Here is a 16,237-nt window from a genome sequence, read left to right as displayed (position 1 = left end):
TACTCGGTTTAATCACACTTCAATCAAAAAAGAAAATGACAAGAACGAAATTCTGGGTAGGCAGCAAAAGACTGGAGTTGAAGTCCCAATAAGAAGACTGGCTAGGTATATGACCTTCCACCTGACACTTTCCCCTTCTGCGTGTTCAGAATCTTCAGTAAAAAACAAAAAATTTGGGCCAAGGGATCATTAAAAAGAACAAAAAAAGACAACTTTAAAAAGACAATACTACTACTACTAACACTGGTTCCTGCCTCCCTATACTAACTGGGGTCAGACTTGGAAGACAAACATCTCTTTACAATGGGGTACATCAGCATCATGGCCCTCCCCACTCCTCTAGAACCTTCTACATCTGATGCCACCATTGCTAGAGCTGGGAGTCCTGGGGAAGAAGGAAAAAGGTATACCCAAGGCGTGGTGCAATAAATCGGTAGTACAGAAGCAAACATTTTCCCAGAGTTAGGCAACCAAAATGGGGAAAGACAGGCCGGGGAAGGGTGGACCTAACTCTTGCACTGTTGGTGACCACAAAGCCAACTGTGGGCTCTTAGAACTTGTCCCGTGTGGGCGGCTCACTGAAGACTCCTACTGTCTGGAAGGGAGACTCCTCATGGAGAGAAGAGGGGGCGGGGGACAGTAAGTGAGGCTTTTCTGCCCTGAGGTCAACACCAAGAGTTCCCTCCAGCCTAAAGGAGAACAGGACTATGACCCCGAAACGTCTTTCACATCTGCATCAGGAGTGCAGATACCCTTTACTGACTCTCCTTTACGGATTCTCATTCGGAAGACACGAACTCACGGACGTCTCAACTCCTTACCTCTCTCCGCATCTTCATGTAAGGATCTTCTGGACACTGTCCCGGGGGGTTTACTTTGACTCCGATTTTCTTCAAAAAGTTTTTTGTGAACGTATCACAGTCATAAATCTTGAATGTCCGGCCATAGAAGACGATGTCTATGTTAATATTGAAATGATGCACAGTATAAAACTGATCTTCATCAGGAGGCGGGAGCGAAATCCGATGACGTCGGATAAAGGTCCCTAAGGGGTGGAATCAAACACAACGGTTTCATCGGGTGGCTAAGGAGGACGAGGTCACGGCACATCTCCGTAACAGCCCTGAATGCCGTCCCACAACAGGGACGTGGGCAAAGGGCTGGCTTTTGGAAGCAGCAGCAATATGTTCAAACTCTGCGGGTACCTGAGGGAGCTGAGACTTCTGAGGTCCACAGGTACTGACCGGCCTTGCATGTTATTAAAGTTGGCTGAGTGCTACTAGGGAAGTGCTTTCGTAAACCATAAAGACTAGGGAAGGAAGAGGGGCACAAACAGAGTGACCTGATGGGCCAGACACTGCCATCATGTCTCTTTCCAGAACAAGCACTCAACATGAGCACATTAAACAAGGCACTAAGACCTCAAAGCAAAGTGCTCACAAAAATGCATCCTCTTGGCTCGGGAAAAAAAAAAAAATTAGCGAATAAGCTTCAGTATGGTAGAGGCCAACACCATGATTTCCAGCTTCTCTAAGCATGAGTGACTCGTGCTGCTCTGAAGCTTCCTGGCATCTTCCTTGCTCCATCGAGCTCTTCTCCCCCCACCCAGCCACCCCTACAAACTGATGGTTAGCGGAGGCTTCATTGTTTTAGACAGCGTGCTGGGCCAAAGGTTCTGCATCTCAGTCCATCTTTTACTGCTAACCCCGTGATGTCCCTTCACTTCCGCTCTTGAGGATACAGACCCAGGGCCCCCAGGTACACCCAAAATGGTGCGTAGCCACGGGCAGTAAAAGGGTCCGCTTCTTAGATTGAGTGTGCCAACTACACCGCACCGTACCGGCCAACGTACCCGAACACTGCTGAAACCTGTTGTCAAGAATTGTTTAGGGTGATTTTATCCTACTTGCAAACTAACCAGGTAGCCTGCCACAGTTTCCTGAGCCTCGATTCCCACGGGATGACGCAACAAGGTCCACGTCACTCCTTCCCACGTGGTGGGTTACGTTACAGGAGAGGAACCCTGAGCTTAGGGAACCCAAACCTTAAAATGGACAATAAGCATTCCTGCTTCGTGTCTCATACGGAGACATTACCTTTATTAGACCGGACAGTAAGCATGTCCTCCCTTTGTTCTAGGAGACACCACCTCTATCTTCCAAGGCTATGAGCAGACCTGCACTTTGTCTTCGAAAGTTGTTTGCTATATAAATGTCCCTGAAGAGAGAGTCCAGAACAAAGAGCAGGCTGTGCCTCTGCTTTGCAAGATCTACCCAAATGCAAGATACCCAGAGAATGTTCTCTTGACCCCTGCGACTGACTCTGGCCTGAGAATCTATGCCAAGAGTAAAGGGAAAAAGAGAAAGGATAAGCAGAGCAAACTGAGGGTCTCATGGTTCAAGTCAAAGGGGCTTGTGTGACCTCTGTATGGAAGCATTTTAGTATAAAGATATCAAGCCATCTTGCTCCTATTTTCTATAGCACCGAGAATGGCACCTTTTCCTGAAGTCTAGAAATACTTAGAAATGATTCATTCCTATTCATTAGGGAACATTTAATGAATAGCTTTATGTGCCAGGAACTGTGTTGAGCTCCGTTCCATTTTTTTCCTCATCATCTTTTCACTCTGTTCAGGGGAAATGAACTAAAATCATTTTCATCTTCTTTTCTTTGTAGCAATTTTTAATTACTTGGTACATTAAATTAAAATAATAAAACTATAAAATTAGAACTGGCCTGGAATATTTTTAAATGTACTACATAAAAGATGATATAATTTTACTGCAAAAAATTATACTTCAATTAGCCTTTAATTCATGCCACTGAAAACAGTATGCAAATTATTTAATCATTCAAGATAAGACATTTAGAACAAATTGCATACTTAAACGTCTATAAAAGCATGGGCATTTCAGGTATTTTCAGAAACCATTATATATCTCTTTAAAAATACTTTTATTGTGACAGTTTTTAAGATATATAAAATTTATTCAACAGCCAGGAGCTTGTTCAGAAATTCCATCTATCTTGCATTTGTACTTCATTATAAAAATTCAAATAAGCAAGTTGGTGCTGATTTCTGTGCAGGAAGACTTTGAATAAGAATCCTCTATTTTTCTGGGTGGAAAGAAGCAGCCCACCTACAGAGCTTTCAAATAATCAGAATCATCATCAGAGCCCTAGGATATGCTTTCATATACATTTTCTCATTTAATCTTCACTAATCCCATGAGGCAGATAATGCACGAAATATAAATATTCAGTTTATGGACGAGAAAAGCAAGGTTCAGAGTGGTTAAGGGATGTGCTTAAGGTCACACTCTTAACAAATGGCAGAAGATCTCGGACCTGGGTTTTGAAACTCTAAATAAACAGCAATGCTTTCTGGGGCGTCTGGCGGGCTCACGTGCCTCTTGATCCCGGGGTCATGAGTTTGAGACCCACGTTGGGTGCAAAGGTTACTTAAAAATAAACGCTTAAGAAAATAAATAAATACCAGCACTTTCCACAGCTTGCACTGAACTATATCTCACTGAACTATAGCCACGGATTACTTAAGGGAAGGAGAGGAGGGAGTGTATACGCAAAAAGGGACAGAAATGGGGAGAAGAGCTGCCAGCCACCATGAGAAAGAGAAAGAGAAAAATGGAGCTGCTCTTCCAAGAGAATAGCCTCTCTGGCCTCTGAAGGCCATTTTCTGGAGAGGGACCACTTGCCCGCTGCAGCAACACCCCCCCCCACCGGTGCCAACACCATGGCCTTCCCTGCACCCCCACCACCGCTAGAGGCCTGCATATCCCAGACCCTCACACACTTCCTTGTCCATGCTCCCACAGTTCTCTTAGAGATGGTTCTGCGAAGAGGCCAGAGAAGCTCTTTGAGTTAACAAAGAAGAACCGTCACCGTTCATGGGTTGAAAAGAGAAGGCAGGCCTAACTAAGCAAGACAATTTTTAATAACAAGAAGTCCAGAGTCACAATACCGCGTTCACCTACTGTGGGCTATGTGAAATGGACAGTTGCCCCTGAGAGCTTTCAATGATGGATTCGTGGCATCTCTCAACCGTGTCCTTTGGGGGTTAGAAATTTCTATTTATTGATATTTGTGTTTACAGTCCTCCGTGGTAAATGGCAGAAATTCCACCAGCAAGAATTTGTTCTGGAACATCAAAGAAATGGGCAGGATGGCATGTCTTTGGCACACACTGAAGAGAACCTGAGATCACCAAGTATATAAATAGAAATGATGCTATAAAATGGAAAAACAAGAACAGAAGTACCATATCTACCCTTTAAATCTTTAAACATTTGCCTTCTTGACTGCCCCATAAAGACGATTTGGGCAGGCGTCCAGGCACTGGGTACCTGCTTTTAAGCTCCTCCTGGTCTTCCTATTTTAAATCTCTCTTTCTTTTTAAAGGCCCTGCTATCTGCTTATACTCGGCAAGCTTTAACTTTCTACCATTTCCCTGTGGTTTAGATCAAAATGATGATATATCCATTTATGTTTAATGCATTTTCATTTCACTCAGTTGGGACTTGCTTTAGATCTTTGCTCATACCCCTAAATTTGGTTTTTAGAAATTCACCTTCCAGAATTAAGACTCCAACCTCTTACCTCTATCTTAATTTTCCGTGTGTTTAGTTCATTTTAGTAATGCTGCAGGCCTAGGATCCATGTGAGCCCAGGGACACGTATTTCTTAGGTGAATGAATATTCAGCTGGACTTGCCACTTGTCACTGTGTCTACTAAGTTTGTACCCTAAAAACATGAAGACCCTTCACTGGGATCAGACGCAATAGAGTATCTTTTCCTCCTCTTGTTGTTTACAATGATTCCTTCGCTAAAATGACTATTCCATTTGTATTTTTCCAAAAGGTCCTCTTCGGAGTTTGGGTTTCATAAGAACAACTTTTTCTATATAGATAGCCTGACACCTGTCTTAGCAAAAGAATTCAAAATTTACAATTCCACATCCCTCATCGTAATAAGAAAGAATAGTCCTATGCGCCACCCCCCCAACCCAGCCACCAGATGAGCCCCAAATGCCAGCATGTTAGGTGCTCTAATGTCCTCTTGCATCACTGCTTTCTTGCCTCATTTTCCTTTACACACCCTAGGATTCGTTCCCAAATACCTCCCAACTCCACACCTTACCACTTTCTTATCCCTATATCTTATGCTGTTCCTTCTGGCTCTTATGCCTCCATCTTCCATCCTGATCTGGAGGAACTTTCGAGCTACCACTCAAATGTCTTCTTCTCTAGTGGATACTGGCATTTCCTCTTCTGATCCCTCAAAGTACCCGGTACCATTTCTGATGCCTGCATTGTGTTATGGACATTGTCTATCACTTTTCCTCTCCTTTTTTCTTTCCTCCCTCCTCCCCTTTCTTCAGCAAATATTATATTGAGTAGCCACTACGCACCAAACACCTGTCTTCACAGCCCACTGACCTACCTCCACTCTTAAATTCTCCTCTGCTCTATTCAATGACCATCCCTTCCCCAAGGTCCACCCTCTGGGGTTGCCAGATTTAGCCCACTGAAATAGAGGATGCCTAGTTACATTTGAAGTCTAGGGAAACAGTGTATAATTTTAGTATAAGTATGGCCCATGCAATATTTGAGGGCATACTAAATACTTCATTGCTTATCTGAGAATCAAATTTAGCTAAGTATCTTGTATTTTATCTGGCAACCTTACTACCATGCCTCCTTCACTTTATGGGATGCAGTACTAAGATGCAGTGTATGCCCAATATGAATGAATCACATATGAATGCCACATTTTGTGATTACATTTGCTTGATTAGATTATCTCAGAGTATAAAAAACATATTAAAAAAAGTACTATGTTGGAGGGCCAAAACAAGTCCCTAGCGATAATCAGTGTTCTTAACCAAGGACCCACTAGGAAGTAGAAGCCAGTTTATAATCTGGCCCCCGGCCCGTGGAATCAGAAATTCTTGCAGTGGGCCATGAGGTTCTGATGACTGCTCTCAGCTGAGAACAACTGGTGTCGCCCTCACCAGAAATGGATGGCAGGTTTCTCATCATTAGCCTTTCTTTAGCGTAAATTAGTTTGGACTCGGTTGTATTTGACAAACAATGATTCTGTTAGACAATTAGAAGTAAAACTACTGGGATTAACCTCTGACATTCTTGGCTTGGTGTAACGTTGTTTTAACCACATTCCAACAGAACAGCAACAAATTCTATACATATGACACATCCAACCAAAAAGAGAGTGATGTTCTGGCAAGAAATAAAAGCAAGCCTTGAAGTGCGACAGTGACGTGACTTATAACGTACATAGAGCTCTCTGCCAGCAAGGATTCGTGAACATTAAAAATATGTTGTTCTGATTAGAAGCTGCATGTAACTGAATGCCTATTTTGGCATCATGCCTCTTTTGTTTCTGGCTTATTCCAAGCTCCCCCCCACCCCTAAAAACAAAATAAAACAAATATCACAGGATAGGAGAGGCAACTAAAAAGGAGGCTAATTCCTGCAGGTGTGCTAATTTCGGAACGGTCGGTTCCACAAAAGAACAAATGTGTCTGACCTCCCATTTCATTTGGAAAACACAGAGGCTCTGTGGAAGTGACAGGAACATCATCAGTGTGCGTCACCTAAATATGATCGCTAGCCCCTTCCCGGGGCCCCTGGGTCCATGAGAAGCAGTCCCAGGACACTCAAGACCTAAGTGAAAGACACGCCCCTACCCCATCCCACCAAGGCCCATTGAGCTTGTTTGTTCTTTTTTTCCCAATCGTTTCATTTAGGAAAGCCTAAAGAAGGGGTTTAAGTGATTTTCCAAAGTATCCTCTGTCCGAACGGACCTTTCTTAACAAGAATTACATTAAATATTTCAAGAAAGACCGGTTTCTTGCTAAATAAACAGAGCTTGATGATAGAGTGGTGATTTGTGTTTGCTTTCCACAGTGCTTGCTACAGCCTGCCAGGTACCTCCGCTGACAAATTCAGTCTTGTTACATATCGTGATGAGCGTGTATTCCATACACATTCCTCGAACTGTGCCTTCCCTCAGGGAAACTGATCAGAGAGAGCCAATCAGGAATTCTGAAATTTTCAAGAGGCTTTAAAGTTATCTTTTACCCAGAGTTGGATCCCCCCCGCCAAGTCTTTGTGAATCACATCCCCCCCTACTCACTAAACATTATTTTCAAATAAATCACTATGACTAACTTCAGTTTGCGTTTGGAACCTGCCGATACGAGATCTGAAATCAAGAGGCTGGGAGAAATTAAAAGTCTTATAAATGCCTTTCCAAGATCCTCATAGAGGCTGCATTTCATTTTTCCTCTTGGATAGTTTATTACAACTAAAGACTCACTAGACAGGGGGCAGTAAGCTGCAAGAATATGAGCTTTCGCTTAAAAAGGAATAATAATAAAAACAATGCAGGTCACTGATAAATGTGCAGGATGTCCTGTGACCTCCGGTCTGTCATTTGTGTAAATTTGGTGTCATGTGAGGAAGGTCATCAAAAAACAAGCAAGAAGGGTGCCTGGGTGGCTCAGTTAGTTGGGCATCTGTCTTCGGCTCAGGTCATGATCCCAGGGTCCTGGGATCAAGTCCCGCACCAGGCTCCCTGCTGAGCAGGGAGCCTGCTTCTCCCTCTGCCTGCTGCTCCCCCCCAACCCTGCTTGTGCTCTGAAAAATAAGAATTACTTCTGAACAGAAAGAAAATTCACAACTTTTAAATTCTATCAACATTTCTTACCTAAGTGTGTTTAATTATGTAAGTGACAGTATTGCCTTAGCAAAAAAAAAATTTCTTATAAATATTTTAATATTAATAACTATATATTTATAAAAATTTATCATATTTGGGGCGCCTGGGTGGCACAGCGGTTAAGTGTCTGCCTTCAGCTCAGGGCGTGATCCCGGCGTTATGGGATCGAGCCCCACATCAGGCTCTTCTGCTATGAGCCTGCTTCTTCCTCTCCCACTCCCCCTGCTTGTGTTCCCTCTCTCGCTGGCTGTCTCTATCCTGTCAAATAAATAAATAAAATCTTTAAAAAAATTTTATCATATTTATGTTCACTTAAATGCTTTACTCTGATAGTCCCTAATGAGGCTTCTTGCTCTTTTTTTTTTTTAAAAGATTTTATTTATCTATTTGACACAGAGAGAGAGAGAGAGAGAGAGAGCACAAGCAGGAGGAGGGGCAAGCCGAGGGAGAAGGAGAAGCAGGCTCCCTACTGAGCAGAGAGCCCAATGTGGGGCTCGATCGGTGAGCCGAAGGCAGACGCTTAAATGACTGAGCCACCCAGGCAGCCCTCTACCCATGTGCACACTCTTCTCTCTCTCAAATAAATATATCTTTTAAAAAATTACCCTAAAAAGTCTGAAGACTTCTTATTCCTTTACAAAGTATCATACTTCCATCCAAATAAAAAGACCCAGGAGCGGATAGTACATCAGAGCACAAAGAATAATGAGGACAGCTCGTTTCATCTGCTCACACCAATCCTCACTTTCTCCTTCCACTAGTAAAACCAAGGACAGACGCTAAATCCCATCTTCTTCCTTTTCTCACCACCTCAACAGTGCCTCTCTTCCAACATGGCAGAATAAGCCAAATGATTCCATTCATGATCTGGGCACCCTTGATTCCCAGTCTACATCTTCAGTCTTGACTTTCTTCCTGAAAACACATCCCAAGATTCTACCTGCCTGGTGAGCATCGCCATACGGATGTCCCAACCCACATTCAAAGGCCTCATGTGTTAAAACAAACATACCCCCCCCCAGTGTTGCTCCCTGCTCCATGCTTCTGGGTTTTACAAATACATCACCATCTTTTCAACCACAGAGTGAGCTCTGAGGCAACCAGTTAAGATTCAGATGAAGCAATTTACCTCTCTAAGCCCCTTTCTTTTTCTGTAAAAGCTGACAATGACCTACTTTAGATGGTCATTGGGGGATTACATGAGATAATGATAAAGTAGACACTTTCTCATTAGATATTCCCCTTCCTCATTCTCTATATTTAATTGTTGGTCAAGGCCTATCAGGTCTGCCAACCAAATGTCTCTGAAGTCTTTCCCCTGTTTTCTGTTCCCACCATCACTGTCCTGGTTTGTTCTAACTGGAACAATTGCAAAATTCTTGGGCTAGTCGCCTTGCTCCCTTCCCTCTCCAACCTGCTTGCCCACAAGCTCTATGAGATGGAGGTCTTCTTACTTTTGTCCATTCTCCCAAAATCCAGCACAGTGCCTGGTACAGAGTAGACATTCAACAGATACTTCCTGGCAATGCTGACTGGCCCCAAATTCATCATCTAGACACAGTGGAGCTATGTGCTAAGAAAACCTCAATCTCATGAGCACTGAAGGAAGTCCTCTGCATACTGCCTCATCACAACCTTATACTCACGGGCCCATGATCCCCAAATTCATCTGTTTCTCCCCATAGAACCCATTGTGGTATCTTGGGTTACCAAGATGGCCTTTGTGGAAGCCATGGCCCCAGCTAAGTAGTTAGTAAGGAAAAAAGGTTATTCAACAATTGGCAGAAAATCCTAAGATGTATTAAACAACAATAAGTAGATAGTAAATACATATAAAGAAAGGGATGGAAGAACCAGGAGATAATTAATTTTCCATATGTATTAAATATATATGAGGCACCTGGGCTCTAAATATTCATGATGCACTAAATATACATGAACAGTAAATATTCATGAGGCCTTAATTCGGCCACTCATTCGTTGGTGACACCCATTCTGGCCCCATGTGTCCTTTCCCCAAGAAACAAATAAAACCCATGACTATTCAGCAGGCTTACTGGTGAGCTACAGCTGTGGCCAGACCCACTTATCCCCTTGTCTCTCCAACAGAGTGTGTGCCAATAGCCCAAGGTCCCCTCTGTCTGGGGTCCTCCTTGCTTGAACTTCAACTCTGGTCCCCAAACCACACTATTGGCAGGAAAGGCTGACACAGCAAAGACAGACAGGACCACTGCCTACCCCTGAATTCAGGCAGAGTCATCCTTCCACCCACTTGTACCTTGTCCTGTGTGTGTGAACTTACCCCCATTTCTTTCCCCTTGCTTCTCATTGTGTATTTGGAATTGTTTCAGCACATCATGTGATTGATGCATTTTCATTTGGTCCAGGAGGCTCTGTTCTGTGGCCTCTGGGAAAGCCTACAGGCATGCTTTTTGGGGGCCACCACTGCATCGAGGTAATACCCCCCACAATACTCTGGCTGCTGGGGAGAGAATAGGTTGTAGGAGGAGCAGACATAAATGCAGAGAGACCTACCGGGCAGCTACTCCATTCCCCTAGTCAAGAAATGAAGGCAGCTTGGGTTAGGAGGGTAGCAAAGGGCATAGAGAGACACAGATTCGGGCTATGTTTTGCTAGCAGAGTGGAGAACAAGGATGGTGGGTGTGAACAACTAGGGAATGTCAAAGGAGTAGAGACTGTAGTGGAGAAGGTAATTTCAGAGCCTAAGATCTTGAAGATGGTAAGACTCCAGAACAGACAGAGACAGTAAATGTGCCTAAGAGTCATGGCTCCTGAGGCCTCGAAGTGGTCTTCAGAGGTCATTTACACCAACCACCAAACGAACACCTGACTCCCCCACCATACCTCCACTAAGCTATCAGTGAAAAATAACCCACGACCTGCCCCCAGGGCCATCCATCTATACCAAGGACCAAACAAATATGAGACATCCCTCTCCTCCCCTACACCCGACCCTGACCCCCTTGCTCATCCAGAACCATCCACTACAACCTCTGGCAGCTCTCTGCCAGGAAATTATTCTTCTTACGGACCTACATTCTGACCCCCTAGGTCCTACCCTTGAGGATACAGAAAATTAGGTCACCCTTCCTCCCCGTGGCAGCCCTTCAGGTCCCTGAAGACATGTACCAGGCACACCGGAGTCTTCCCTTCAGGGACAAACATCCCTTTTCACTCTTCTGCCTTACACACGAAAAATTTTCAGTCCTTTAACCACCTGAACGCGTTCAGATCTCAGCACTGTCCCAAGAGGAGGACTCATAGCACAAACAGAAGAAATCAGTCATCTCTCTCGATCTCCGCCCTACCTCTAATAACGCAATTTAGGATTAGCTTCTCTGGTGCCCACGTCACAGAGTTAACTCTTGTCTGGCTGAAATGGACTCTGGATAAAGGAGATCAGCACACGGGGGGTGAAGGAGCAATGACCCTCTCCTGAAGAACCAGCAAAGTCTCTAGTGAACAGGTATGAGGAGGAGGAGAGGGTGGCTGAAGCAAATGGCAGCAAATTCAAGAAAGAAGAGAGAATAGCAATCTGGAAGGGGCAGTGGACAACGGTCTCCTCTCTTCTCTGGAAAGTGTCGTGAAGGCAGTAATATGGTCGCAGGAAAAAGACCAGAGACACAGGAGAGTTTGCTCATCGTAGAGCAACGCCTGACAGAAAACGAATAGGCCATACAAGAGTTGAGTGAAATGGCCCATGGTGAGGTGTGGGGGGTCGGAAGCGGATAAGTCACCATCAACGACTACAAGCTACCAGCGTGTTTATGTCCACTGTCACCAACAAGTTAGACACCTAAGCAGTACACGGCAGCTTTTAAAAAGCTAGAGAGACAGTATATAAAGGTAGGCGTGAGACAAGAAGCACGACTCTGCTTTAAACAGGTACCTTGAGGCATTCCACTATTTTTCAACTCTGGTTCGTTTACTTGAATTGTGTCATCTTCAAGGTAGAAGTAGATTTTATAGCGTCTTATTCGATAGTTTTCTTGGCGTTTATCAGGCACTTCATCTTCTAAATAGGCATCGAAAGATAATACCTGTTGGAATCATAATGAGAAACTAAGAAACGAAAAAATTTCAGCGAACTCAGAACCAATACAGCTACTGTGGGCATACTTGTTAATGTAAAAGCAAAAAGTCGAGATTTTTACAAAGACATTCTACGCATCAGCTCTGAGAACAGACATACAATCTAAGTTACCATATATAAAGATTATATTTGCATCACCGTCTGGTTAGAATAAGGAAATGATATTCGAGCCACAAATCCATCATTCAGTTCTACTAAAAACTGAACTAGTCTCTGGCTTTGGAATGTCACAATGGGATTCTAGACGTAGGTGATGGTGGGTCCCCCCTCAGCCACGCTTTTGCGTTCTGCCCTTTCAGTTACCCGCAGTCAACGGGGTCCAGAAGCAGATGATCCCCCTTCTGCTGTGTGTTCAGGTCGGCAGGAGCCTACCACTACGTCACAATGCTTACACCATCCCCCTCACTTCATCTCATCACGTAAGCCTTTTATCATCTCCCAGCATCACAAGAAGAAGGGTGAGTACAGTAGGATAAGATATTTTGAGGGACAGACCACGTTCACGTAACTTATTATAGCATATTGTTATAATGGTTCTGTTATTACTTATTGTTGTTAATCTCTTACCATGCTTAGCTTATGAATTAAACTTCATCATAGGTATGCACGCATAGGAAAAAAACAGTATATATAGGGTTCAGTATTACCTGTGGTGTCAGGCGCCCACTGGGGGTTTTGGAACATACACCCCATGGATGGGGGTGGGGGCGCTGCTATATAGACAAGATAATATTCTTTCTGAATATTCTTGCAGTAGGCAGATCTGAAATTTTTCCAGGGCACTGGAGAGCCCACCTTAAACTTCTTCGGGAACTTCAAAGAGCCTAGCTTCATGCCGACCAGTCTCCTCTTCCATTGTGTATGTGCTGGGGGAAGGGCAGTGTTGGAGAGGGACTCAGGTGGCAGAGGTAATTACGGTAAAAATCAGGGGCGCTCAGTTGGTTGAGTCCGACTCTTGATTTTGGCTCAGGTCATGATTCCAGGCTCAGTGAGACTGAGCCCCATGTTGAACCCCACGTCGGGCTCCGCACTCAACAGGGAGTCTGCTTCTCTCCCTCTCCCCCTCCCCCTGCTCATGCCCTTTCTCTCTCTCTTTCTCTCAAATAAATAAATCGGTTAAAAAAAATAAAATAAATTACAGCACAAATCAGAGATCATCAAAAACACCCTTGAAAATTCTTTAACCATTATGGATAACTGGGCCTCTCAGTAAGTATAACACAGCCCATTTTTCTTCCATGTTGAAGCAGAAAACTACTGCCTCTTCAGTTGAAGACCAGTTGAAATAGCTTCCTTAGGCTTAGGTGCCATGTTGTATGAATAATACGTATCTTTACCCACTGGAATCACTCTCAACATAACAACTAGATCACACTTTCAAGCTTGCCTTGGGACACGTGCTCCTTGAAAGCTCCATTTTAATATTTCCTCTGCTCTCATTTTTTTAATCAATTTTTACAATTAGAATTGCAAAAGTCAGTGGGGTACAGGATGTAATACTATGGTAATCCAACATGGACAATATGAGATATGTGAGTCAGTCTGTTAGGTACAATCTCCCCTCTGGGGGTGGTCAGTTACCCTAATTAGGAATATGTGCTCCAGGAGTAGCAAATTTCTATCAGAAGCTCACACTCCAGAAGTGGCTGACAGAATGCCTCCATAGTTTATCTTTGATCAACACAAGAAACTTTGTTAATTACCATAACGGATGTTAGAAATGAGTTGTAGTTAAATGACTGTATTCAAAATGAACGGATCAGTTACAAATATTGACGAGGCACTGTCTTTACTGGAACAGGTTCTAAGAATCTAGTGAACCCAGAGATCTCCTCCCTTTCAAAATGGCACCTTTGGCTTCATTCCAAAATGGTCCTCTGTTTAGTTGCTTTCTTGGAAAATTCATCTGGCCTGCCTCCGGTTAGAAGGTTAGCTAAACCCACTTCCAGAATGCTGTCATATTTGTGTTGAGTGAATATTTCCAGTAAGATGCTGTTGGATGGGTATAGGGTTTCCTTCTGGGGTGATGAAAATGTCTTGGAACTGGTTAGAAGTCGTTACACAACACTGTGAGTATACTAGATGGCACTAAATTGTACACTTTAAAATGGCTCGTGGTTAATTTTATGTTATGTCAATTTTGTCTCAATTAAAAACAAAGATGTTGGGGCACCTGGGTGGCTCACTTGGTTGAGCAACCGACTCTTGATTTTGGTTTAGGTCATGATCTTGGGATCCTGAGATCAAGCCCTGTGTCAGGATCCTCACTCAGCTGGGAGTCTGCTTGAGGATTCTCTCCCCCTCTCCCCTTGCCCCTTCCCCCACTCATATTTTCTCTCTCTTTCTCTTTCTCTCTCAAATAAATAAATCTTTAAAAGAAAAAGATGTTGGATACTGAATTGTGTTGGACATATTAAAATGATAAATTCTACATGAACCATATTTGAATTTAAAAAAGGAAAGGGGGGCGCCTGGGTGGCACAGCGGTTAAGCGTCTGCCTTCTGGCTCAGGGTGTGATTCTGGCATTATGGGATCGAGCCCCACATCAGGCTCCTCCGCTATGAGCCTGCTTCTTCCTCTCCCACTCCCCCTGCTTGTGTTCCCTCTCTCGCTGGCTGTCTCTCTGTAAAATAAATAAATAAAATCTTTAAAAACATAAAAATAAAAATAAAAAAGGAAAGGAAAAAGAAAATACTGGAAGGCCTTGTCCTTTTAGGACAAGAGAGCTGGAGCTTCTCTGAGCTTTCAGTAAAGTGAGTGAGAGGGAGTAGAATATGCTTCCCCCAGAATATGCCACTTTGGCATGAAGACGACTGGGGCCCAGCAGACTCCGGAAGAACTTTTTACCTCCCCCTTAACTGCTTCAGAGAACTTAGATAGGGACCCTGGACCAGCAAACAAGCCATTACCAAAGAAAACTTTTTGTATCAGAAAAGACTTATCTTGCATGGCACGGCAAACACTTGCTTACCAAACATTTGCTCTTCTCACCCTGTCAATTGTCTTCCTCCTCCCTCTTTGAAGTCTCGGACCCCTACACCCTTTTCCTTAGTGCTGGATGGTATATACAAGCCTCAAGTACCTGCCTGCCTACCTCCGAGTCTTCACATCTTTCTGGGGCTCCCGTAGGTACATAATTAAATTTGGTTTTCTCTTGTTAATCTGTCTTATGGCAATTTAATTATTAGACTAGCCAAAGAACCTAGATTCTGCCCTTTAGATTCAATCTAAAACCTTTTTTTTCTTTTGCTTTATATAGTTGGATAGGAAAGCATGGAGGGAATATTCATCACTCTCACCCACCTCTATATATTGAATGGCATTGGTATAAATTTGTGAATGAGCAAACTGGCATAGATCATTTGACAACGCTGTCATTTACATAATCATTAAATATTTAACAGTCATATAATACCTTAAAAGAGAATGAAGGACGCTAAATAAAAAGGAAGAGAGAACAAAAGGTATTATTTCAGGCTGGGCTTCAATAGAAGAGGGATAGACTGAAAGTTCATGTTCTGGTCCCCTGAGAACACAGGGCTACCAGACTCCAGCATGAAAGTGAAGGACAGCAGAATTTGTCACCCCAAAATACACCTCTTTGGCATAAGAATTATTTTAGACCGGTCATTTAAAAAACAAACAAACAAACAAACTGCAAACACAGGAGCAGCTCTGAAAACAAAGCTTCTATAAGAGACATTTACATTTATGCAGGAAATCTCCATTTGTAAGGGTGTCACCCTCTCTGTACCAGGAAGAAAAGGAAGACCCTAAATCTCTAGAAACTCCTATCAATGGAGAAGACGACAACTTAAATCTGCGTAACAGGGACACCTGGGTGGCTCAGTTGGTTGAGCGTCTGACTCTTGATTTTAAACCCAGGTCATGATTTCATGGGTGGTGAGACCAAGCCCCGGGCTGGTCTGCACTCAGTGCGGAGTGGGCTTGAGATTCTCTCCCTCTACCCCTCCCCCTACTCCCCTTGTACTCTCTCTCTCTCTCAAACAAATAAATCTTTTTAAAAGCTGCATAACAACTTTACTCTTATTTACTGTACCTTTCCTGAAAACCTCCCATAACTGACTCCCCACCCCCAGCACCTTTTGTTTTTACGGTATTTAAGGTAGGGGCTTGGGACATTTTGGGGAGTTACCCAGTTTTCCTGAGTCTCCCCCATGTGTATACTTTATTAAGCTTTTGTTTGTTTTTCTCCTGGTACTCTGTCTCTTTATGACAGGGGTGTCTCGACTAAGCGCCTAGAAGGTAGAGGGAATAGGACATTTCCTCCCATACAAACGTAGAGAGCAAGTCAGAGTGCTGGAGACTGAAAGACAGACAACGGAGAGAGGAAACGGTA

At 43.6% G+C, this 16,237-nt stretch overlaps 1 protein-coding gene across 2 annotated transcripts in view; it reads right to left on the bottom strand.

Moving 5' to 3' along the window:
- EFHC2 (EF-hand domain containing 2) overlaps positions 1-16,237 on the bottom strand; it is a 186,728-nt gene that overhangs the window by 104,057 nt on the left and 66,434 nt on the right. For both annotated transcript variants that reach the window (XM_087859368.1, XM_087859369.1), the window contains 2 exons: positions 11,673-11,823; positions 822-1,045 (listed from right to left, as the gene is read on the bottom strand). In XM_087859368.1, coding sequence (XP_087715494.1) covers positions 822-1,045; positions 11,673-11,823 — 375 coding nt within the window. The remainder of the gene's footprint in view (positions 1-821; positions 1,046-11,672; positions 11,824-16,237) is intronic.

Source organism: Ursus americanus, chromosome X (genome assembly GCF_024610735.1).
Source record: "Ursus americanus isolate L20-20 chromosome X, mUrsAme1.1.p, whole genome shotgun sequence".
Lineage (NCBI taxonomy): Eukaryota > Metazoa > Chordata > Mammalia > Carnivora > Ursidae > Ursus > Ursus americanus.
The sequence above is the reverse complement of the archived record's forward strand: the minus strand, read 5'-3'. Positions and strand labels throughout refer to the sequence as shown.